The sequence below is a fragment of the Xyrauchen texanus genome, chromosome 41 (genome assembly GCF_025860055.1).
Source record: "Xyrauchen texanus isolate HMW12.3.18 chromosome 41, RBS_HiC_50CHRs, whole genome shotgun sequence".
Classification (NCBI taxonomy): domain Eukaryota; kingdom Metazoa; phylum Chordata; class Actinopteri; order Cypriniformes; family Catostomidae; genus Xyrauchen; species Xyrauchen texanus.
In genome coordinates this window covers 5,342,865-5,368,234 of record NC_068316.1, presented here as the reverse complement: position 1 = coordinate 5,368,234, position 25,370 = coordinate 5,342,865, and the positions used below count along the sequence as shown (strand labels likewise).

The window sequence follows — 25,370 nt, the reverse complement described above, 5'->3', positions numbered from 1 at the left end:
CGTAATTAATCATTACGACTTTACAGTATAGTGAAAACACGGAAGAGAAAAACAACATTCAAGAGCTCACAGGAAATATATGAGTATTGAAAATAGCCTAATGATATATATATATATATATATATATTAAAAGTTATAATTGTAATATTTTATTATTTGAAAAAAAAATATATATATATATATATATATATATATATATACATTTTATATATATATAAAATGTAGACCTATGCATTGAAATTCCGTTCAATAATAGTAAATAAGTACAAATATTTTATTTATTCATATTAATATTTATCGTAAGTCACTTTAGATAAAATGCATAAATGTAAATTAAATAAAAAGTACAGTCCATTTTATTGCTAATAATAATAATAAATAAAAATGTAAATACTTGTATGAATAATAAATACAAAAATTATTAATTATAATTTTCATGTATTATTATTTATACTTAACTTTAATAATAATTAGTATTTAGGCTACATTTGATTATTATTAATTAGAATATTTAGGCTATTTAAATGCATTCAAACAAGTTTCTTATGTCAAGAAAACACATATTAATCTTAAAGTTTTCATGTGTTATATCATAGATTGCATTGTTTCCAATATAACTGTAATAGTAGGTCTTGGATTATGCGCATTATCTTCCACGTATCATGTCCGTATTTGTTCAAAATGTAATTACATTTAATTTTATTAATTTCTTTTCACAGTTCTATATGGAAACACCATGTGCCGAAAGTTTACAGTAATGTTATGGTATATATATATATAAACAGCTCTTAAAACTTTTTACTAACTGCGTTTTAAAAGATTGTCTTGTGTGTGCTGGTGCTGGTAGGCGTTCAATGCACACCCGTCTCTCCTCAAATAGGAGCCCGGGCGGAACATGTGACTGACACTGGACCTTCACTGGCTTCTGGAAGGGGGTGGCGACCTTCTGACGTCAGCAGTGTGCTTGTACTTATGCACGAGGACAGCGCAGTTTAGATTGAGAGATGCGTGGATTTTAACACCTGTTCAAGAAACGATCCGACAACGTGCGAACTTGAACGCGGAGTTGTACTTTTGGAAATACGCGCTGGGCGCATAAGAGAAGTGTGATTGCAAAAGAAGTTTAACTTTTGGACTTCCTTGGACAAGTTAACCAGCAGAGATCTGCTTGCGTTGGGTTATTTTCCAACCCGTTGAGTGAGTTTTTGTGTATTTTTACTGCGTCCATGTCTGACATATACAACCTGGACTCGCCACCATGCAACATGAGCTGGGCCATGGAGCCAGCCAACTTCTATGATAATAAAGTGATGCCAGGAGATGCCAAGTCAAGAATGCCAGGGGATGAGCATGCCATCGCCGCGGACAACAACAACAGCAGCAGCATGGTGGAGCTCAGTAACGCCCCTGCCGTTTACGACGACGAGAGCGCCATCGACTTCAGCGCGTACATCGAGTCCATTTCCACGGTGCCCCTGGAGATCTGCAACGATGAACTGTTTGCAGACTTGTTTAACAGCACTGTAAAGCAAGAAAAGACTGACTTTTACATGCCCAGCCACGCGCTGCTGGGAAGCACACATGGCACCTATGCTCAAAAGAGCTTGGAGAGGCAGCAGCACCAGGATGGGGTCTTTGGAAAAGGCGCGTTTTGCGCACCGGTCAAAAAAGAGGCGGATTGGAGTGACAGTGACCTGTCGTCTTTACCGTCGCAGATCGAAACGTGCGCGCAGACTTCGGTGAGCCTACACACGGGGCAACCGACGCCGCCCACGACGCCAGAACCCGAGGCTATAAGCCAGCCATCCAGAAGGTTGGGTAAGGAGAAGGGTAAAAAGACAACCGACAGGTACAGTCCGGAGTATCGCCAGCGACGCGAGAGGAACAACGTCGCCGTGCGTAAAAGCAGGGACAAGGCGAAGCAGCGCAACTTGGAGATGCAGCAGAAGATGCTAGAGTTGAACGTCGAGAATGAGCGCTTGCACAAAACCATCGATCAGTTGACACGAGAACTGAGCAGCCTCAGAAACTTCTTCAAACAGATGCCCGAACCTGCGTTTGGCACGGGAACCGGGGCGCGCACGGCTGTTGACAGTCGGTGACGCCCCCTATCCCTAAAACAAATCCTGCCAATAATCTCTCAAACATACCTCAATTGACTCGAATTATTGTTTTCTGTGACAGACATGTTTTCAGTTACACATTGGATGACTTTGGACTTTCGCACTGAACAGCGATTATTTTTGTGAATTTATTTTCTTGTTTTTGTATTCTAAATTATTACAGAAAAAATGCATATATACGTTTTTATGGTACCTGTTTTTTAATTCCAAAACTTTGTATTAATGCCAGAGCATGTTTTGCAATTTTACAGTGTGTATAAATGTATAATAAAACGATTTAAAAATTTAATGAAATCTCGATCTGCTCCATGTGAACGCGCATGTGTGCACGGAAGGGCGGGGCGGGGCGGGGCGGGTTTAAGGGGCGTGGCTCCCGGAAATGTGTAGCTGTCAAAATTGAACACCACAGTGGGACCATGTGTTGTAGCAATTGGGAAAAAATCAAGTAAATAGTGCAAAAACACTAAATAAGATTTATTAGTTTTATAAAAACTAAACTATTTCAACAATGCAAATTTGACAAACAGTTCATAGACAGTAGTAAACAAATCTGTAATACAGACCAGAAACATGAACTTATTTCTACAAATAATAGAACTAAATCAGAAACGTAGCTGGTGTTTGATTGATGGCATAGCAATTGAAAGTCATTAAATTAGCTTATATTGGACATCACATTAGTATCTTTCATACTACTAATAATAGTTTTGCATTTCTAGTTTGGTAACTAAAGGGTACAGAATGGCCAACATTCAAAAAGTAATTTGGTCCAGGTAGCACACAGTTAAACTATATTTGTAAATAGAAGCTTGCTTCCTTTCCCCTACATCAATTTGGAATTAGGGTACACAATGTTGACATATTACCCTTTTTGAACAATAACGGCAAATAAGTGTGCAAGTCGGTGTAGGTCAAATGCTCGACCCATCCAAACAATGTGACTTTGGTTGACGACATGGACGAAGGCATCAAGAGGTCCGATCTCCATCCCAAGAACATTATCCAAACTGCAACCCTTTAAGGCAAAGAAATACAACATTAAAAGCTGACATTTAACCGTCAGTTATGCACTGTAATTCAATGTAAGCACAATTGTGATAACAATGATTAAGACTAGTACAGGTGTATTCATTCATTATACCTAAAGAAATCAAAACGATTGACAGTTTCACGTGTTGTTGGAAGATTCTTGAAGGCATAAAGATAGTGTGAATATGAGGTTTTACCTTAAGGGTGATGTATGCCATTTTTGAAGTAAAAATACCTTCTACCCCATCTTATAATTTGCAGAGACAAATATAAGTCAGTTGCAGAGGAGTGTAACAGTCAAAAAGCTTACCTATCTACATCTTGTTGAGTTTAGGAGAGACATTATAGTATTTTGCTGCAACTGTAAACACATGCATGCAACCATTAATATCATAAAATGTGGCAGAAATAAAACAAACGACAAAACCATAATGTTTTCTGTTGACACACAGAGACATGACAGAAAACAATTTCCGGGCCTTAGGAAATAAACCCTGTCTGACCGTCTCTAATCAACTCTCTTGGGAAATCTGCACTTGACTTGTGCTGTATAACAGTGTTTGACAGAATCATCTTTAGAGCTTCATTCATGTAAATGCAATAATTCTTTTATCAAAACGCATTCTTGCTTTATACTTTTTCAACACATCCTGCTGAGGCTTTTTAATGAAATGTCAATATAAGCAAGTATTACAGACAATATGACATTCTAAGAAAATAATAAATCAACATTTGTTGATTTTTTATGAGGTTTATTTCAGAAATGTAGTGGTCTAAAATGGCAGCTTTGTTGCCACAAACTCAACTATTTTACTCAGGTGAACATTTCTGATACCGCATAGGAGATATCTTGTGAAATCTGTCTCATAAATAAGGCCTAACACTATCTCTAAAACTTCCAGGGAATAAAACCAAATAAAGATAAACTCAAGGCGAAGGTGTTTTATCACGAACGAGGTGATAAATCATGATAGCTTCTGCTTCTTCAATGAGTTCATAATTGTAACACGATTTGACATGTACAGTTGTGCTAAGTTCACATACCCTTCAGAATCTGCAAGTACAGCATTTTCTTTAAAATTAGATATCAAAATTATTTTTATAATTTTTTTTGCTCTACAGACATTGATGCTTAAAGCTATAGTTCACCTAAAAATGAAATGCCATCCCAGATGTGACTTTCTTTCTTCTGCAGAACACAAACAAAATGTTTTGAAGAATATTTCAGCTCTGTAGGTCCATACAATATAAGTGAATGTGACCAGACCTTTGAAGCTCCAAAAATCACATAAAGGCAACATTAAAGTAATCCATATGACTCCAATCATTAAATCTGTCTTTATAAATAATTTGATAGTTGTGGGTGAGAGACAGACCAATATGTAAGTTATTCTTTCACTATAAATCTTTCAGAATGTGAAAGTGAAAGTGGAGATTTATAGTAAAATAATATATTGATCTTTTTCTCACTCTAAGCTATTGCATCTCTTCAGAAGACAAATACTAAACCACTGGAGTCATATGGATTACTTTTATGCTGCCTTTGTGTGATTTTTGGAGCTTCAAAGTTTTGGTCACTATTCACTTGCATTGTATGGACCTACAGAGCTGAAATGCCGTTATAATAATCTTCATTTGTGTTCTGCAAATGAAAGAAAGTCATACACATCTGGGATGCTTGAAAGTGAGTAAATGATGAGAGAATTACAATTTTTGGGTGAACTATCACTTTAATAAACAAAATGTATTAATTCAGTTATTACTTTGTCCTGTGTGATATATGTAAATATCTTATGTCAAATAACTTAATTTTGGCAGTAATTAATAAAAAAAGGAAATATTCATGATCTCTCTGATTAAAAAAAGTTAAAAATCATACAGATTCTGCAGAATGCAGATGTTTACATTACAATTATGCTTTCAATAACTGCTTTAGACCAGAATCATTTCTGATCCACATGAATAATCAACATTTTTAAGTCATCTCACCTTGATTTTGACAGTACAGCTTAGTAAGGGACAGCTCAAACACACTTCTAACTGCATCTTTGTGGCTGGTTCCTCCATCATTGTTCCACACTTTAAACAAAGAAATCCTTTCCTAGAAAAAAACACCAATATAAGTGCAATCTTTATTGTTGCTTTTAAGTTGTTTATTGTCCATTTCAGTTTAAAGGGATAGCTCACCCCAAAAGGAAAATTCTGTCATCATTTACTCTCCCTCATGTTGTTCCTGTATGACTTTCTACTGTGGAACACAAAAGGAGATGTCAGGCAGAATGCAGTCTCAGTCACCATTCACTTTCATTGTAAGTGAATGGTGACTGAGACCAACATAATAATTTTGTGTTCCACGAAAGAAAGTAGGTCAAACAGGTTTTGAAAAACACGATGGAGAGCAAATGATAACAGATTGTCATTTTTGGGAACTCAAAAGTTCAAGTTCAACCAGAATGTGAACACAGTTTAGCCACGCGTTGAGTTGTTTTTGTACTCAAAGTGATGGCTAAGAGGCATGTTACATATTAACTCTGAACAAACACAAGTCATCAATAGAAATGCATCTGGCAATCCAAAATGTACTTAATGGGGCCATCAGAATTTACAGGATTTCCTTGTTTTTAAAAAGAGTTACAGTTAACATTCACAACGAATGTTACACATTTACCTAAAACCCTTATTTAGTATTCGCCAATGTGGAGTGGATATTGTTGCTCATTTCATATGCAAAGATGTCAGCAAATCATAACAGTCTTAAAGATACAGTAACAAAACCAGCATGGGTCCAGATTCACAAAACATTAGTAAGAATAAAATTCCTCCAATTATTTTTTTCTTTATATTTTCTAACTTCAGAAAAAAGCTTTTGTATTAGTTAGTTTTTTTTGCATTCTAAAAAATAAATAAAAATAAAAGCCTTTTTCTTAAACTGTCAATGGTTATTGCTAGATACCTGCTTACTAACTTCGGACCCACTTAATATTAAGTGTCTTTTTTAAGTGTCTATTTACTTAAACATTTAATATGTTTGATGTACTTATTATGTAAATAGATATTGTTACCTTGTACTAACATTTAAAGTACCTATATTTAATTAAATAGTTACACTGTTAACCTTAACACTAAATCTAAACCTAACCCTACCTGTACCTCAACCACAGTAACAGCAAATGTGAATCTTGTGAGAATTTTGCAAAACAACATGAAGTTAATAAATACATTGTACTGTATGTATATTAATGTTAGTACATAGTAGTTAAAGACACCTAATGTAAAGTGGGACCCAAACTTCTTACAACCCAATTCTGAAAAAGTTGGGACAGTATGAAAAATGCTAATAAAAACAAACATTTGTAATTTGTAAATTATATTCACCCTTTGCTGTAATGAAAGCTCTACAACTAAACATTGCATGATGTTTTACTTTGTGAATTTCATTGTTTTTTGTTTTTGTTTTGTTTTTTTACAGTAATTTCAAATCAGATGATTGCAACACACTCCAAAAAATATGGGACAGTCGAGTGTTTACCACTGTGAAACATCACCATGTCTTCTAATAACACTTATTATGCATTTAGCCACAAACTTGAAAGTGGAATTTTCCCCAATTCATCCATTATGTAGGTCTTTAGCTGCACAATTGTACAGGGTCTTCATTGCCATCTAAAGCGCTTAATAACACGCCACACATTCTCAATTGGAGACAGGTCAGGACTGCAGGTGGGCCAATCTAGCACCAGCACTCTCTGCTCACACAGCCATGCACTTGTAATCAGGGCAGTATGTGGTTTCAAGTTGTCCTGCTGGAAAATTACAGGACATCCCTGGAAAAAATGGAGCTGGATTGAAGTATATGTTGCTCCAAAATTTGTACATACAGGTGAAACTTGAAAAATTAGAATATCGTGCAAAAGTTCATTAATTTCAGTAATTCAACTTAAAAGGTGAAACTAATATATTATATAGACTCATTACAAGCAAAGTAAGATATTTCAAGCCTTTATTTGATATAATTTTGATGATTATGGATTACAGCTTATGAAAACCCCAAATTCAGAATCTCAGAAAATTAGAATATTACATGAAATCAATAAAAAAAAGGATTTTAAATACAGAAATGTCGGCCCTCTGAAAAGTATAATCATGCATATGTACTCAGTACTTGGTTTGGGCCGCTTTTGCATTAATTACTGCCTCAATGCGGCGTGGCATGGATGCTATCAGCCTGTGGCACTGCTGAGGTGTTATGGAAGACCAAGATGCTTCAATAGCGGCCTTCAGCTCTTCTGCATTGTTTGGTCTCATGTCTCTCATCTTTCTCTTAGTAATGCCCCATAGATTCTCTATGGGGTTCAGGTCAGGCGAGTTTGCTGGCCAATCAAGCACAGTAATACCATGGTCATTGAACCAGGTTTTGGTACTTTTGGCAGTGTGGGCAGGTGCCAAGTCCTGCTGGAAAATGAAGTCAGCATCTCCATAAAGCTTGTCTGCTGAAGGAAGCATGAAGTGCTCTAAAATGTCCCGGTAGACAGCTGCGTTGACTCTGGACTTAATAAAGCACAGTGGACCAACACCAGCCGATGACATGGCTCCCCAAACCAACACAGACTGTGGAAACTTCACACTGGACTTCAAGCATCTTGGATTTTGTGCCTCTCCATTCTTCCTCCAGATTCTGGGACCTTGGTTTCCAAATGAGATGCAAAATTTGCTCTCATCAGAAAAGAGGACTTTGGACCACTGAGCAACAGACCAGTTCTTTTTTTCTTTAGCCCAGGTAAGACGTTTGACATTTGAAGCCCATGTCCAGGACCCGCCTGTGTGTGGTGGCTCTTGATGCAGTAACTCCAGCCTCAGTCCACTCCTTGTGAAGCTCCCCCACACATTTGAATGGCCTTTTCCTGACAATCCTCTCCAGGCTACGGTCATCCCTGCTGCTTGTGCACCTTTTTCTTCCACACTTTTCCCTTCCACTTAACCTTCTATTAATGTGCTTTGATACAGCACTTTGAGAACATCCAACTTCTTTTGCAATTACCTTTTGAGGCTTTCCCTCCTTGTGGAGGGTGTCAATGATGGTTTTCTGCACAACTGTCAGGTCAGCAGTCTTCCCCATGATTGTGAATTCAACTGAACCAGACTGAGAGACCATTTAAAGGCTCAGGAACCCTTTGCAGGTGTTTAGCTGATTAGAGTGTGACACTTTGAGCCTACAATACTGAACCTTTTCACAATATTCTAATTTTCTGAGATTCTGAATTTGGGGTTTTCATAAGCTGTAAGCCATAATCATAAAAATTATATCAAATAAAGGTTTAAAATATCTTACTTTGCTTGTAGTGAGTCTATATAATATATTAGTTTCACCTTTTAAGTTGAATTACTGAAATTAATGAACTTTTGCACGATATTCTAATTTTTCGAGTTTCACCTTTATCTGTCTGAATTAATGGTGCCTTCACAGATGTGTGAGTTGCCCATGCCATGGGCACTGATACACCCCTGGCCCATCCAGACATTGGCTTTTGGATCTGACGTTGATAACGGCTTGGATGATTATTTTCCTCATTGGCCCGGAAAACACGACGTCTGTGTTTTTCAAAAACTATTTGAAATGTGGACTCATCGGACCAAAAAACACATTTCCACTGTTCTACTTTCCATCTAAGATGAGACCGAGCCCAGAAGTGTCAGCAGCGCTTCTGGATAGTCTTGATAGATGGCTTCTCCTTTAGTAAAGTCTTAACTTGCATCTGTGGATGGAGCAGCAAGTGGTGTTGACTAACAAAGGTTTACTAAAGTAATCCCAAGCCCATGTTCATGATATCCATTACTGATGAATTATTGTTTAAGACAGTGATGTCTGAGGGATCAGAGGTCACACGCATTCAGAAGTGGTTTTCGTCTTGCCCTCTACGCACTGAGTTTTTACTATATTGTGCACTGTAGAGTGTGAAATGCTCAAAATCCTTCCAATTTGTCTTTAGGGAACCTTGTTCTCAAAGTGCTGGATTATTTGCTGTTGGCAAAATTGACAAGTCTTGAGCAATCCTTGCTCTTGAATGACAATGCTGTTTTTAGAGGCTTCTTATACAGTATAAAGTACCATGACACAATTTGACTTATTATTTCAACTCGTCATGTTGTTGTTAGTCTTAAATTGCCCCGTCCCAACTTTTTTGGAGTGTTGCAATCATCTGATTTGAAATTACCATACATTTAAAAAAAAATTAAAATAAAATTCAAAAGGTAAAACATCATATAATGTGTAGTTGTGGTGCTTTCAATATAGCAAATGATGAATATAATTGACATATCACTCCTTTTATTTTTTAGCATTTTTCATACCATCCCAACTTTTTTGGAATTGGGGTTGTATAATTTATCCTAAGAACTTTTTTAAAAACGTCATTTTATTTCTTGATTTTCCTGAATCCGGCCCCTGGTTCATTGTAAGGGTCAGAGAGAGAGTGACGAGAACAAAATTTGTTTTTGGCACAAGAAACACTGAAAAAAAGTAACTATAAGTGAAGTAAATATAGCAGAAAAGATTAAGTACTTTCAACACTGAATAATTTAAATCATGAACTTGAATATATTAAGTAAATTCTACAATTGTACTTAAACAAGTAAAAATGGATGCTCTGTCTTATGATTGTTTTTTTTTTGTTTGTTTTTTTTACAATGCACCATCATATTTGTTGGCTAATTTGAGTAAATTTCACAGGTAAGTAAAAAAAGTAAATTTTACTTGTATTCCCAGCATGCACAGGGCTTGAATAATTAATGATCTTGCATGGTTTCACTGTTTGCAAGTTTATTACCACCGTTCTTATTGTTGATTTGATTGTTGAAAAGTTTTTGTATTAACTGAAATATTTAAGTTTGCTTAAGTGTTAAAAAGTGTTCAAATTTACTCACTTTAATCAATACTGTGTCATGAAGTTAAGTCACGTTTAACTTGATGTTATACCATTATACCATTATACCAAACATGGCGGCTGTGGCTCAGGTAGTAGAGCGGGTTATCCACTAATCGCAGGGTTGGTGGTTTGATTCCCGGCCCACATGACTCCACATGCCGAAGTGTCCTTGGGCAAGACACCGAACCCCAAGTTGCTCCCAATGTCAGGCTAGCACCTTGCATGGCAGTTCTGCAGTCATTGGTATATGAATGTGTGTGTGAATGGGTGAATGTGTCACAGTGTAAAGTGCTTTGATAACCACTAAGGTTAAAAAGGCATTATATCAGTGCAGACCATTTACCATTCAAATTTACTTAGAAAAACTGTGTGTAAAATCTTACTAGTCTTTTTTTCCAGTGCTCATTATAAGTAGATTTTAGGGAATACATAAACTGCTACAGAGAAGCTGAAAAATGTCTTTAATGATTTTGTGAAGCTCAATTACTGTTTACATTTTTTTTATTTGTACATTTATTTTAATTTGTATTACTTTTTTACTCTTTACTTCAATTACAATTACATGTAACTTACCGCTTAATACTTACAATAAGTTAATAGAACAAAGAGAAAAATTTAACTTTTATCATACACAATAAACATCTCATTTTACAAGATGACTCATGGGGAATTTTCAGATTTGGCTCCGAAAAGTAATTATGTCTGTAGGCACTGCAATTAGTGCTTTAACATAATGACGCTCTTCCTTGTAGTAAATGATTCCTCTCAAACTGCCTTTAATATGTCTGCCCATCCCTGCTGCAGACTACAAGGTGGGTACTTAAAAAGGAGTGTATCTGGTCTTTAAAGTTTGCCGGTTTGGACCAAGAAGTGTTCTGCAACAGAACTTTGGACTTACTGTTGTTCTCAAGTCGTCAGTAAAAGGCAACTCTCACATCGGCAGCAGGTAGGCCAAGAGAAGGCTGTGCTTTCATCCACTTCATCCAACAATAACACCTGAATATTGACATATGCATATCACACATTCATTAAAACCATGTAAATTCTGCACTTAAAACTTACTAAAACATTCACTGTGTTATTAACTGAAACAGTCATGTGTTGTTATACAGCACTGGTTATAAACACAGTAAATAGACATAACTGGGTTAGCTATTAACACAGTAATAACTACATTTTTCCATTTACAGGTTTTTAATTAGTAAGTGCTTACAGCTATTATTAGACCTTTGGATTTGGCCTTAATCATAAAATCAACGTAAAATGGTATAATCTTGAAATTAATTACGGCACGTTAACAAAAATTGTCCTTATTGCTGCTATTTGAAATAGTACAAACAGTGTGAAATGTGTTATACACCAAAGTCTAATACTTAGGGGTTGAGAATGAATCTCTGACCTAAGTATGAACAATTATATATATTGAAATAAATCAAAATAATATAATAATATGAGAAATAAATCAATTTCTCTACAGAGAAATGTAAATCTGTCCATCAACTCAACTAGCATTGACAAATAACATAAGAATACCAGTAACACACAGAACACAAACACATATCTGTCTTACATAAAACACAACACCCAGAGAGATAAGACCCCTGCATGAATCTCTGCTCTCTGGAGGAGAATCAGGCAAGCAGCCAAAGAATAAAGTTCTGTCCACTGCAGCAGATCATTTGTGCTTGAACTTATCTGCAGTTCGAAACAGCCACAGAGACACAACATCTATCTCTGAGTGCCAGATATCTCAAAATAATGGCAAATAACACATTAATCGGAGCAATTCAAGCTTTAAGTACCAACTATTTTCAGCAGGGGGCAGTAAGCAAAACTCCGGCTGTATAGGCAACGTGCAGCTGTACAGAGCACAAACCAAACTAGCGACAGCAGTTCAGAACGCTGGACGGAACACAATTCCAAATACAGGGATCTCGATATGTGTTTACGTTTTAAACTACGTTTAACTCGTCTAAGCAACCTAAAAAAAGCAGTGTTTATGATGCAACGCAACCAAAGTGAGATGCTCCAAAAGCATCCGTCAGACACATGTGTACATTGATGCGTCCTTAGAAAAGCCCTTGTAATAAATGTATATTCCGGACAGATTGAAGAATTGAGTTGCAAAATGGATTACTGTGGCATGTCGGACAATGATAATCTTATGTTCAATAATATGGAAATAAATAATATATTGACTTCTAATGCCACTTTTTGAATTGTCCTATCAAAGCTTTACTGGTCTGATGCAAAAATGTAATGCATTTTAATTATCTGAAATATTATATTTGTAATAAACTTCATATTTATAGTTATTTAAATGTAACTTTATAACAGTTTACATTTGATAAAAAATAAATAAATATTGGTTTTAGTCCTAGTTTCAGTGTTTTGACAAAAATGTCCTTTAAAATTTGTCAATATTTCGTCATGTCATATTCATTCACTCAGACTAAAATGAAAATTTTAGTCAACAAAACTGTCTTTTATGATGTCTTTTAGTTGGTGATAACGTGCAAAATGACAAAAACATGTGTCAAACTGTAACAAACCAAAATTTAATCAAATATTAAAATATTTAGAAAAAATTTATAAACATTCTTAATTAAATCTTTAAACTTTATTGCATCAAACGTAACAAAATACTGCACAACTGTGCTTGTTGTAAAACACTGAACTCCTAAAATAATATCAATTAATTAATATACAGAAGTATTAGCGAGTCTTTAGAAGTTATCCTACTGTATTCTGAATAGCTACTTCAAGCTTTAGAGACTGCTATTAATGTTTTGTGTTTAGCCAGTTAGGATATCTCGCATTGCGTGTAGCGTGTTTTTACAGAAACAGCGTATTCACAACGCAAGTTACGCATATTATGAATAGCATGTAACTTAGTTCAAGTTCACCTGTTTATTCACTTCATTATCTGTGCTGATGTAACTGGTAATTTTACATATATGTTGTAGATATAGTGATTAATCTCATATCTAAATGGAATGTGTTTGAGTGAGGTAATTAACACATTTTAAAGCGGTTTCGTTGTTCAGTGCGTTCAAGTCAGGCAGTTTGAGCGGGAATCCCCAACTAGGCTATATTATTGGATTAGATGAATCCATATATAATAACTTCTTCAACAGCGGTTTTACTAGATGTTCCTTTTTCTGTTTATCTCTTGCAATGTTAATTTCTTGCCGTGTTATTTTTTCTTTTCATATTTTCATCACCAGTTTTAATTATCGTCATGATGTGTATTATTTCTTTTGTCTCGTATTCGTTAACGAAATAAAAAAAAACCTTCTTCAAGGAACGTTTTCGTCATTAATTTGTTGAAGAGATTAACACTGCTTTCTAATTATTTAATCATATCTATATAATTATTGTTATTCGAGTGCCTCTCTTGATTTACATATGCGATTATTCAATTAATTATTATAAATATTGTGGAATTAATTTGATTAAAAACTTAATTGACAGCCCTAGAAAATAATGACTAGCTGTGTCTCAAATAACGCCCTACACAGTGCACTTGTACTATACACTAAAGTGTATGAATATTCAAAGGGTAGTTTCGTCTCGAACAGAATACAAATGCTTTTGTACAACACAGAAGTATGCACCATTTTTTAGCTGTTGGAAGTGACATTTCAAATGCACATAATGTGTTTCTGCTAGTTTTAGCACGGTATATTTCAAATAACAAACATATATTCACACAGCGTGGGGTGAGTGCATGAAGTGTACAACACTCAAACAGCATTATTTAGATTGAAAAAGTACATCATAAGGGAACTCGTAGTACACTTCTAGTTGCATTTTTCAGTATGAACACTTCTCGCACTACTTACACAACAAAATAGTGTAGAATTGAGCAGAAGTAGCCTATGCTAATCGGAATGCAGATACTGTTTTCACACAGGTTTCTCAAACACCATTCCCCTGCCATTGGGTGGAAAACAGATGGTCCCGTCCAAACTCATGCCATTGGTTGAGCCAATGGTCCTTTGTTGGGCTGGTTACTCAAACAGAGCATCTTTAGTCGACTTCTGGCATTTGCCAATCACAAGCAGAATCTTTAATGCATTACATGATGGGCGAAACTCATGAAAACATGTCAAGGATACAATTCATTTCACTCCCAAACTCAAACTTACACTAAAATACATTATATTTATCATAAGATAAGCCTATTTCCATGACAATTAATTAACCACCCCCTGAAATTCTCATTTTCATAAAGCATTTTTAAATTTTTTTTTTGGTAATTCTCATTATTATCAATGTGATTCTGTTTATAGTCTCTAAAGATGTGTTTTAAAATCAGATTTGCTGTACTGTACAGCCCCAGTTAAGTATGCCAGATCACGGTAGTCTGCTCATTTCAATCCAGCACTAATTTTGTGGGTACCTGTGCGCCGTTACCTGATTTCCATAGTTTCTTTTGAAAACTGAGCGCTAAAATAATGTAGATAGTGCGTGCATAGAAACACTATAAATTGCCGTAATTCATTGGTAGTGAATTCTCTCCACATTGACATTGCGTCAGTTTGCATGAGTTCAAATAATCTAATAAGAAAAAGAACAGAACACTTTGTAACAAAATAAGACAATTATATCTTAAAACTAGGCAAACAGACAACTCTACTTCAACATGAGACAGAAAAAGGGCTTTATAGAGGAATAGAGAATAAAAATAAATGACAACCATAAGAAGATCCCTAACAAAGCATCAAGAACATAACCAGGGCAAAGAAACAACTGGTTTCGTTTAAGTGGACAAACATGTTCTACCCCCCTGAGATTCTGTTCTGTCAGGCTGGAACGTACCAATCTTGGAAAACGAGGAAGCTTTAGGAGGAATGTACCAACCTGTTATAGTGCAGAGAGAGTATGGGATTGTCTCTGGACTGAGGTGCTCCAGTATTATGGACTGGGAAATGGAGAAACATGGATCTTCTAATACCAGTTGGATCACTGTCTGCTCCCAGCAGAATATCTGACCTGGTTTTGAAAAAGGACCAGTGCCGTTATGTCACAGCATGTTCTACAGACACAGTCCTGAAGAAAGACAACATTACGGATCTCAAAACAGTTAAAGCAACCATAGAGAATTTAAACTTGAATGGCTTCCATTCACTAGCATTGAGCCTTTTAAAAATAACAGTCAAGCAAAAGCAGTAACACTTTACAATAATGTTGCATTAGTTAACATTAGTTAATGCATTAAGTATCATGAACTAAATATGAATATATATTTGATAAAATTTGTTAAGCTTAGTTAATGTTAATTAATACAAATGCTATTGTTATTGTTATATCATGTAATTCATGTTAGTTCATAGTGCATTAACTAATGTTAATATATACAACTTTTGATTTTTTTAATGTATTACTTTGTTGAAATTAACATTAACCACGATTAATAAATGCTGTAAAAGTAATTTTCATTGTTAGATCATATTAACCAATATTGTTAACTAATGTTAACAAATGGAACCTTACTGTAAAGTGTTACCAAAAAATCTTTGCATTCATTGGTAAATCTAATTAATTTCACCCCCAAAATAAAAAGAAGAAAATTATATTTTGTATGAGAAAATCTTACTTTAATGACAAATTAAAGGTGGTGTAAGTGTTTCATGACATTCGGAGTAAATTCTAGAGACCATAGTGCATAAAAATTCAAGAATATCAGCAGTTGTAGAAATAATCAAACCAGCCAGTCTGGCAACAACAATCATCCGTGCGATTATCTAATTAGCCAAATCATGCAGCAGCATTGCAGTGCATAAAATCATGCAGATACGGGTCAGGAGCTTCAGTTAATGTTCACATCAACCATCAGAATGGGGAAAAAATGTGACCTCAGTGATTTCCACCGTGGCATGATTGTTGGTGCCAGATGGGCTGGTTTAAGTGTTTCTGTAACTGCTGATCTCCTGGGATTTTTATGCACAACAGTCTCTAGATGTGGCAGGGCGGAGTCAGGGCCGGGTCGTGATTCTACACACCCGGTCCCTTATCAGGCTAATCAAGCCTCCGAGAGGAATAAAGGCCGACTGTGGAGGATTGTGCAGGAGAGAGAGATCGTTTACAGACATGTGTGTGTTTGTGTATTTTGTTTCAGTTTATAATTAAAATATAATTTATATTGTCAAGCCGGTTCTCGCCTCCTCCTTTCCATCAAATTATGTTACACTGGTGCCGAAATCTGGGAAGGAGGAGGGATACGCCGTAGTAGAGTTCTCGCCACTACCGTCCACCCAAACAGAGCAGCCGCGGCCATCTGCCGGGGACGAGGAGCCCTGCCGCCTGGAAGCGGAGGACGGCCGCCGACCGTGAGGAGAGAAGGGGCTCCTAACCGACCGCCTGGAGCAGGCAGGGCCGCTGCCAGGGCGGAGGAGTCCTCTACCAGTCGCGGGGTCTGAGACCATCGACCGCGAGTGGGGAGGGGCTCGCTGCCGAGCGCCTGGAGTGGGTGAACCGCTGCCAGGGGCGGGGGAGACGCCTTCTGTACCCCAAGAACGCGGCGGGGCATTCCGTCCACCACGGGCTGGAGGACTGCCTCTGATCCGCCCAGAGAGGCGCGGCTGTCGTCCGTTAGAGGGTGGAGGAGTGGCCGAGGAACAAGCTACGGCGTATCGGAGAACTGGCGAGTGTTTTTTTTTTCTCTCTCTCCTCTCTCTCTCACTGCCGCTCCGCATTGGCCTTTTCCCTCTCGTTTAAATGTGACAGTGTTTTTTTGGGGGGTACTACACTGTTACAGGAAGTACCCCCCCATTTTTATTATTTCTGTTTCCCTCCCCTTGTCCCCTCCCTCATCCAGGTAGACAGGGATGACCTGCCGGCAGATGGGGCTCCGGACACGCCTTCCCCCAGGGAAAGGGGGGTGTACGTCATGCTGAGGGCTCCCCTGCCTGAGAGAACGAGGGAGGAATGTGGCAGGGTGGAGGGCGGGGCCGGGTCGTGATTCTACACACCTGGTCCCTTATCAGGCTAATCAAGCCTCCGAGAGGGATAAAGGCCGACTGCGGAGGATTGTGCGGGAGAGAGAGATCGTTTACGGTCATGTCCGTCATGTGTGTGTTTGTGACTTTTGTTTCAGTTTATTTATTGTCAAGCCGGTTCTCGCCTCCTCCTTTCCATCAAATTACGTTACACTAGAATTTACTCAGAATGGTGCCAAAAACAAAAACATCCAGTGAGGGTCAGTTCTGTAGACAAGACTGGTTCGAACTGACAATGTCTACGATAACTGAGATAAGCGCTCTGTACAATTGTGGTGAGAAGAATATCATCTCAGAATTCTGAGATGTGGGTTGGCCCTGACACAATATTAGGCAGGTGGTTTTAATGTTGAGGCTGATCGGTGTATATATATATATATATATATGTACCATTGAAGTCAGAATTTTACATACATTTAGGTAGACGTCATTACAACTAATTTTTAACTACTCTACAAAATTCATATTAGCAAACTATAATTTTGGCAAGTCGTTTAGGACATCTACTTTGTGCATAACACAAGTATTTCTAACAATTGTTTACAGACAGATTGTTTCACTTTTAATTGACTATATCATAATTCCAGTGGGTCAGAAGTTTACATACACTAAGATAACTGTGCCTTTAAATAGCTTGGAAATTTCCAGAAAATGATGTCAAGCCTTTAGGCAAATAGCCCATAAGCTTTTGATTGGCAAATTTGCTAACTGGCATCAACTGGAGGTGTACCTTTGGATGTATTTTAAGGCCTACCTTCAAACTCAGTGCCTCTTTGATTTTTACATCATGGGAAAATCACAAGAAATCAACCAAGACCTCAGAAACAAATTGTGGACACCCACAAGTCTGGTTAATCCTTGGGAGTGATTTCCAAACGCCTGAAGGTACCACATTCATGTACAAACAATAGTATGCCAGTATAAACACCAAGGGTGGGGCTTGCAAGCTGAAGAACAGCATCCCAACCGTGAAGCATGGGGGTGCAGCATCATGTTGTGGGGGTGATTTGCTGCAAGAGGGACTGGTGCACTTCACAAAATAGATGGCATCATGAGGAAGGAAAATTATGTGGATATATTTAAGCAATATCTCAAGACATCAGCCAGGACATTAAAGCTCGGTCACAAATGGGTCTTCCAAATGGACAATGACATTTTACATTCTTAAAATAAAGTAGTGATCCTAACTACGATTAAATCTCTGGAATTGTGAAAAACTGAGTTTAAATGTATCTGGCTAAGGTGTATATAAACTTCTGACTTCAACTGTACACACACACACATATACAGTATATAATATACACATGTGTCAACATCCCAAGCCTGTTTGAGCTGCAGTTTCCCAGACAACTAATTCAAACATAGACCTATGCAAGCATGCAATGTCAAAAGCTAAAAAAAAAAAAAGCAAAACAAAACTAAAATCGCACCTTCAAAAAAAACTGTCCTGGAAAGCAGCTCACAGTGCATAATCTTGACTTGTCACCCAGTACAAATAAATCCCTGGTTATCAAAGTTCAACGTCAACATTAAACTAAGCTTGCAGCTTTCCAAAATCTGTTCCAAAGGTGTACTGTGTGGAGGATACCCTGAGGAGTGAAGACTTGGCAAACGTGCTGGGAAAACAGTTATGGTTGGTTCTTGAGAAGACAATCTAATGACAAAGCCATATGGACTATGTATTACTTTTTCCAGGCATGCCAAGGTGGTACGCAAAGATATAGCTACAATGAAAAATGGTTATCTAAGGTTTTGGGCTCTTTAAAAAAAAAATTGCTTATGAAAAAAAAACTTACCAGCCATTGTTTGTGAACTACAGTGGCCAGAAAGCTGCAATGATGCATCAAAGATTCATCCTACTAAAGATAGAAAGACAGAAAAAACACACTGACCGAAAGACCATCAGAGAGAAAAGAATAGAAAAGAAAAGAAAACAGGAAAAAAGCCAAGAAAAACATTTAAAAGAAAGAAAAACAAAAATAGAAAGAAATGAAAATAGAAAACAAAAAGAAAATAAAAAATAACAAGAAAGAAATAAAGGGAAAAAAAGAAAGAAAAGAACAAGAGAAAGAAAGAAAAAAGGAAAGAAAGAAATAAAAGAAAGAAAAAGAAAGAAGAAAGAAGCAAATAAATATTTTTATTTAAAATCAGCACGAAATAACATCTGGACCCCATTTTCCTAACTGTGTTTTTATCTGTAATTTTATCCATTGACATTTGATTAAATCAGTAAAAGATTTCTCCATGTATATGACAAATGGTTATAGGGCAGGGGTTAATAACAGGGCCAAAAACGATCAGAGGTGTAGCAAGATATTACATTTTGAAGAATATTACATTTCGTTTTGAATGTTGATTATATATACTGTCTGTTTTGATAAAGGAACCATGTGACCCTGCTAGATGCTCAGTCTATAGCAGAAACTGGGTGCTGGGACTCCACCAAGACAAAATTGTACATAATGGTTCTGATTAACTCAAATCAGTTGATTGATAGTTGAAAAAATCTCATTCATAGTTTGAAGAATGAGTTTGAGTTCAATGGATATTTTGAAGGCTGATGTGCGTTTATGAGTGTGTACAAGCTTCTCTCATAGCACTCATGAAAACACAATAGACATCAAGATTTTATGACAGAAGTATCATTTTTTGGGGTATACCACTCCATTAAGTAGGCAGTGAAGTGGTTGTTTTGAACATATTAGCTACTGACCCAGTGAAAATATTCAGAACGGTGCAATAAAGGCAGTGGTGGCTCAGCGGTTAAGGCTTTGGGTTACTGATTGAAAAGTCTGGGGTTCAAGCCCCAGAACTGCCAAGATACCACTGTTGGGCCCTTGACCCTATATCTGCTCCAGGGGTGCTGTTCCATGGCTGTCCCTGCACTCTGACCCCAGCTTAGCTGGGATATGTGAAAACAACTGCATTTCATTGGCTCTGTACCTGTATTCTGCACAATGACAATAAAGTTGAATCTTAATATGAAATAAACATGGCTGTGATTTATGTAGTTGTTTAAGCTGATGAAGATGTACACTGGTAACTTGTAGCAGATCTTCATGAGATTTTATATCAACCAGTGAAGGCCACAAAATGTCAATCATACTTAAGAGCGGAGAACATTTCCAAAGAGAAGAAAAGAGAGAAAAACATGGTTTTGATCTCAGAATGCACAAACACAGGAGGCAGTTTTAAAGAAGAGTGTTTACAATGTCAGACTCATTAGCTTCAGTCAATCTAACTTGCTGCCAACCCGAGCTTCTGTTGGAGATGTGTCTACTGACAAGTATGAGATCAGTTTCACTAGCAGGCAGAGGCTTGTTCTTAGGCACACACAGGAGTAAATAGACTGTCATTTAAACATTCAAGAACAAAATGAATTGCTCAATGAAAATAGTGTGCATTTAATATTTGGCCAGCAAACATTAAAGTTATTTTAAAACTCCAATTAAAGAGTTTCTGCTTCAACATGGACAGACTAACATACAGTATATACCCTGTCTGCCACTGGTCAATCAAAAATATATTATTGCCCTAAACTCATGCCATCGGTTAAGCCAATGGTGTGGTATCGGGCTGGTTGGGATGCTCAAACAAACAGAGCAATGTTTTGATATTGCCACACTTTTCAGGATAATCAGCCTACGAATGGCTTGCTGTTGACTCTACATATTAAGCTGGGATACAAGAAAGTATTTTGATGTTAAAAAAATATTTGTAATTTTAAACATGAATCCTAATGCCTTAACTAATGTTAACAAATGAAACCTTATTGTATAAAACTCCATTGCTGGAATTATTTTCTGTGATATTTGAAAATTTTATTTAATATTCATTTAAAAATACAAATGAAAATGCTTATTTGGAGCACTTTGGGTTTACCAAAGAACCCTCTACTTATCAAGAACAGTTTTTTGGCTGTGTAGTGTTCTTGGGTTGTTTATATAGTTCACTGGAGACAAAGTTCCTGATATTGCAAGTTCTTCAGTTTAGCACATTGGTTTGTGGGAACTAGGGAATAAACTGTTTTAACTTCAAGGACTTTCTTTTGACAAATGTGACCTGTATATTTAAGTGTGTGTGCGTCACAGTGCAGTTTTACATGATCATTCCTAACTAGTTCTACAGCCGTCTTAATCACAGTCTAAGTCGCCTCTCCCTGCCGCTCCTCCTGTGACCCGTTCAACCGCCCCATCCAGTCCAGCCAGAACTTAGACACGGCCGAGTGTCTGCTCAAATCACCAAAGAGAGGAGCAGAGTGCAAGTACAAACTAACATACTGGTATCGGAATGGGGGTGCGACACCGCGCTCAAGTACTTGTACTCATGCTCGTAAAAATGTTCCGATTCCCAAAACAGATAGCATCTGACCTACGAATGTCATTCAATAAAAATTCAGCACACAAATTGAAATCACATTAAGTCCTAGTGTGCTTGTTGAACCGCAAAGGTTGTGATTTAAAGAGATAAAAATATAGTTTGCATGTGCTGCATGCTTCAAAGTGAATGTGTAGAGCTGGTGTCATACCATTTAGAGCTCCTTGGCTCACACATGGTCAACACCATCATGAGCATTGTGTGCTCTGTTTATAGCAGATAACAGTGAACAGAGCACCAATTCACTTTGTAGGGTAAGGCACAAACATAATACATATTTAATTAAAGAGCAACCTTTTGTGGCTTTAAGGAATAGTTCACCTAAAAGTGAAAATTCTCTCATTATTCACTGACTCTGATGCCATCCCAGATGTGTATGACTGTCTTTCTTCAGCAGAACACAAATGAACATTTTTAGAAGAAGATGGAGCTCTGTCAGGTCCTTATAATGGAAGTAAATGGGTGCCAGCACTTTGACGGTCTGAAAGTCACATTTAGGCAGCATTAAAGTAATCCATGTGACTCTAGTCGTTCAAAGAATGCCTTCTGAAGCAAATCGATAGAAACAAGATAATTAAAATGTTTTTAACTTTAAATCGGCGCTTCCATCCAGGGCTCTAATGCGGTTTGAAATGGCCGAACTTTCGCATGAGAATTGTTCTTTTGTTGTAAATAAGTACCACTTCCGAATTCGCCGACACGCTGGCAGGAAGCACTTTTTAAAAGTTACTAACGTTTAAAATTATCTATTTATTTTTTACACAAACTTATAGATTTTCTTCAGAAGACATTTATTGATTGACTGAAGTTGTGTAGATTACTTTTTTGCTGCTTAAATGTGACTTTTGGACCGTCAAAGTGCTGGCACCCATATGCTTCCATTCTAAGGACCTGACAGAGCTCCATCTTCTAAAAATCTTCATTTGTGTTCTGCATGGTAAGTAAATAATAAGATCATTTTAATTAACTATTCCTTTAAAGAAATATTTGGGTTTTAATACAAGTTGACAGCATTTGTGGTATCATATTGATTTTCCCCCCAAAAAGTACATTCTTAAAAAGAAAAAAGAAACAATATGGGTTCCAGTGAAGCACTTACAATGTAAGTCAATAGGGTCAATACGTAAACATTAAAATACTCACTATTTCAAAAGTATAGCCACAAAACAATATGTGTGTATTATTATGATTTTCGTGTGATAAATCACTTACTAGCCGTTTCTGTGTAAAGCTATAGCCAATTTTACAACTTTGTTGCCATGACGATGTAATGTCAACAAAACCTAAACAACTTTATAGCTCAAAAAATAACTTTTTTTGTGCTTTATTTAAATAAAATGAGGGGTTGACTCCAGCCAGGTCTCCTAAGCAACCAAACTGCTAGAGAGGGTAGAGTCACATGGGGTAACCTCCTCGTGGTTATTGGTTCTCACTCTCAATGGGGCATATGGTAAGATGTGCATGGATTGGGGAGAGTAGCACGAGCCTCCACATGCTGAGAGTCTCCGCGGTGTCATGCACATTGAGCCACGTGACTGAGATTTGTCCTCTGCCACCCAGATTAAGGTGAGTAACCGCGCCACCACAAGGACCAACTAAAGTAGCGGGAATTGGGCAATCCAACATTGGGAGAAAAGGGGATGAAAAAAAGGAGGGGCAGTGGCATAATCACATTGGGTCACGTAGCAACCTGCTTTTCCGGAAGTGACCTACCATCATGCAAAAACACACAGAAATGGAACTTCTGCCAAAGTAAAAGAATTATATCACTGTTTAGTTATGTAATATTCACTGTAATACTCCTACCACTTGGAACAAGTAAATGATGGCAGACACTATTTCTTAGTTTGTCCAATGTCTCAGAGACCCTCTTTACATATGTCACTTATGGCTGTTGATCCCACATAACCAATGCATGTTGAAATTTTGTCTGTGCACACAGCTCATGTTAAGATTTCTGAAAACATGTCAACAGAATTTCTGATCACATGCACATCTTTAGTTTAAACAACATTTTTAAGGAGTGACCGCATACAACCATGGGTGAGTGGACATGCCAGGAATATCCAACACAGACATCAATCTGGCAGGGTGACGTGTTCGAGACTATACACTGTGAGTCTTTAAAGGACTGCTAATCTGAGCAGGACAGGTAGAAACAGAAGATCATATTGAGTTTCAGTATTGGGCCACAATTATTACTTTTTAAATGTTCAGTGTCTACTGTAGATGCTAGCATCTGTAGAACTTGGTGGAACTGCTGCCACCGCTCTTAAATGTTAGTCTGGAGCCCTGTTATTAGTGTTATGCGATCACATAACCTCTTTCACAGACTCACCTGCCACGGGTGAGATGCTGAATGACCCTCGTGGTCTGGAGGACACACACACGCCCCTCCAGCTGCTCACATGATTCGGTGGATACATAATGCAAGAAAACTTCACAGAACATCCCATAATGATCCTGAACTAGAGCACACAACCTGAGAGAGAGAGAGAGAGAGAGAGATTTTCTCCTTTACTTTATGCCTTTTAATAACTTAATAAAAAGGAAAACCTATTTTATTTGTTGATACTACTTGTTTACTACGTTAACTTCTGTTACATGTTTTGCAATGCTTCAATGCACGGTGTTTGTTGCCAATAAAGCAAATTGAAACTGAATTGAGAGATAGAGAGAGAGAGATAGAGAGAGAGAGAGAGAGAGAGAGAGAGAGAGAGAGAGATGTTAAGAAAGGTACAAAATAAAGAATTTGATCTGATTAAGAAGCAGGCTTCACTCCAAAAACAAGAACACACTTGAATACTGCTAAAGTCTATAAATAATATGTTTACTTTGGCACCAGACAGACAGTAACTAATGACTTTATATAAGGCATGACAGACAGAGGTCACTTGGTGGTGTTTCTATATTACAAACAATATTTTTGCTGGTATTAATAGTCTCCTTAGAAAGTAACTTCGCAGAAACTGGCAACTTTATTTGGAGCCAGTTCACCACATGTCTAAACAAACAGGCTGGTATTTAAATATACTGTATTTTCACATGCTAAACAGTGATTTAATTGTATAGAGATTATATGAAAATAATGCAGTCTCCGGCTCAGCTTTTACGCTGATCTTTACTTAACATGGCATTTCTGTGTGGCAGGATGGAGGGCACACCCGGCCCCTAACCAGGCTAATTAGCAATTTTGAGTTTAAACCTTGCAACTGCGAGTTAATATCATGCAATTGCGACTATATATCTTGCAATTGCAAATTTACATAACGTAATTGCAGGTTTCTATCATGTAATTGCAGGTTTATATCACGTAATTGTGAGTTAAAAGTCGAAAATGTGAGAAATAGTCACAATTCCGAGTTTTTATATCACAATTGCGACTTTATATCTCGCAATTGTGACTTTGTTTCTCAAAATTGCAAGATAAAAGTCACAATTGTGAAATAAAAAGTCTGAATTACCTATTTTATTTTTTTATTATGTGGCAGGATCCGTCTTCCATACAAAAGGCGGAAAGGATGCCGTACTTATGCATTTATTGACAGGCTAGCGCCTTGCATGGCGGCTCTGCCGCCATTGGTGTATGAATGTGTGTGTGAATGGGTGAATGTGTCACAGTGTAAAGCGCTTTGAATACCGTTAAGGTTAAAAAGGCGCTATATAAGTGCCGACCATTTACAAGTTACCATTTATTCTCACACGTACTGTGTCACGGCTCTGATGTGGATTTTCAATTACGTATTTACCTAAAACCAGATTGTAAAACCTAAACTTATCTAAAAGTTTGACACGAGTCTTTTGTTGCCTTGCAAGCACTGGTATTTCCTTCAGAAAATGCAAATCTAGTGTATTTTTGTTCACTTTCAGTTGGTCCACATCAGATGAAAAAAAATACTTAAAGCACTTTGAGT

General features: G+C 37.1%; 1 protein-coding gene and 1 long non-coding RNA gene across 3 annotated transcripts in view; one reads left to right on the top strand and one right to left on the bottom strand.

Annotated features, from left to right (window-relative positions):
• Positions 1-982: 982 nt before the first annotated feature.
• LOC127634373 (CCAAT/enhancer-binding protein delta-like) lies at positions 983-2,417 on the top strand. Its single transcript, XM_052113912.1, has one exon. The coding sequence runs from the start codon at positions 1,227-1,229 to the stop codon at positions 2,100-2,102; it is 876 nt and encodes a 291-aa protein (XP_051969872.1). The 5' UTR covers positions 983-1,226; the 3' UTR covers positions 2,103-2,417.
• A 183-nt stretch (positions 2,418-2,600) lies between these two features.
• LOC127634313 (uncharacterized) overlaps positions 2,601-25,370 on the bottom strand; it is a 56,916-nt gene continuing 34,146 nt past the window's right edge. Inside the window, exons 3-8 of one of the 2 annotated variants that reach the window (XR_007969343.1) lie at positions 23,795-23,938; positions 14,942-15,073; positions 10,974-11,071; positions 5,142-5,253; positions 3,463-3,513; positions 2,601-3,138 (exon numbers count right to left, since the gene is read on the bottom strand). This is a non-coding gene — a long non-coding RNA (uncharacterized LOC127634313). Of the gene's footprint in view, positions 3,514-5,141; positions 5,254-10,973; positions 11,072-14,941; positions 15,074-23,794; positions 23,939-25,370 lie in introns of both variants that reach the window. The other variant, XR_007969342.1, reaches the window with a different exon arrangement.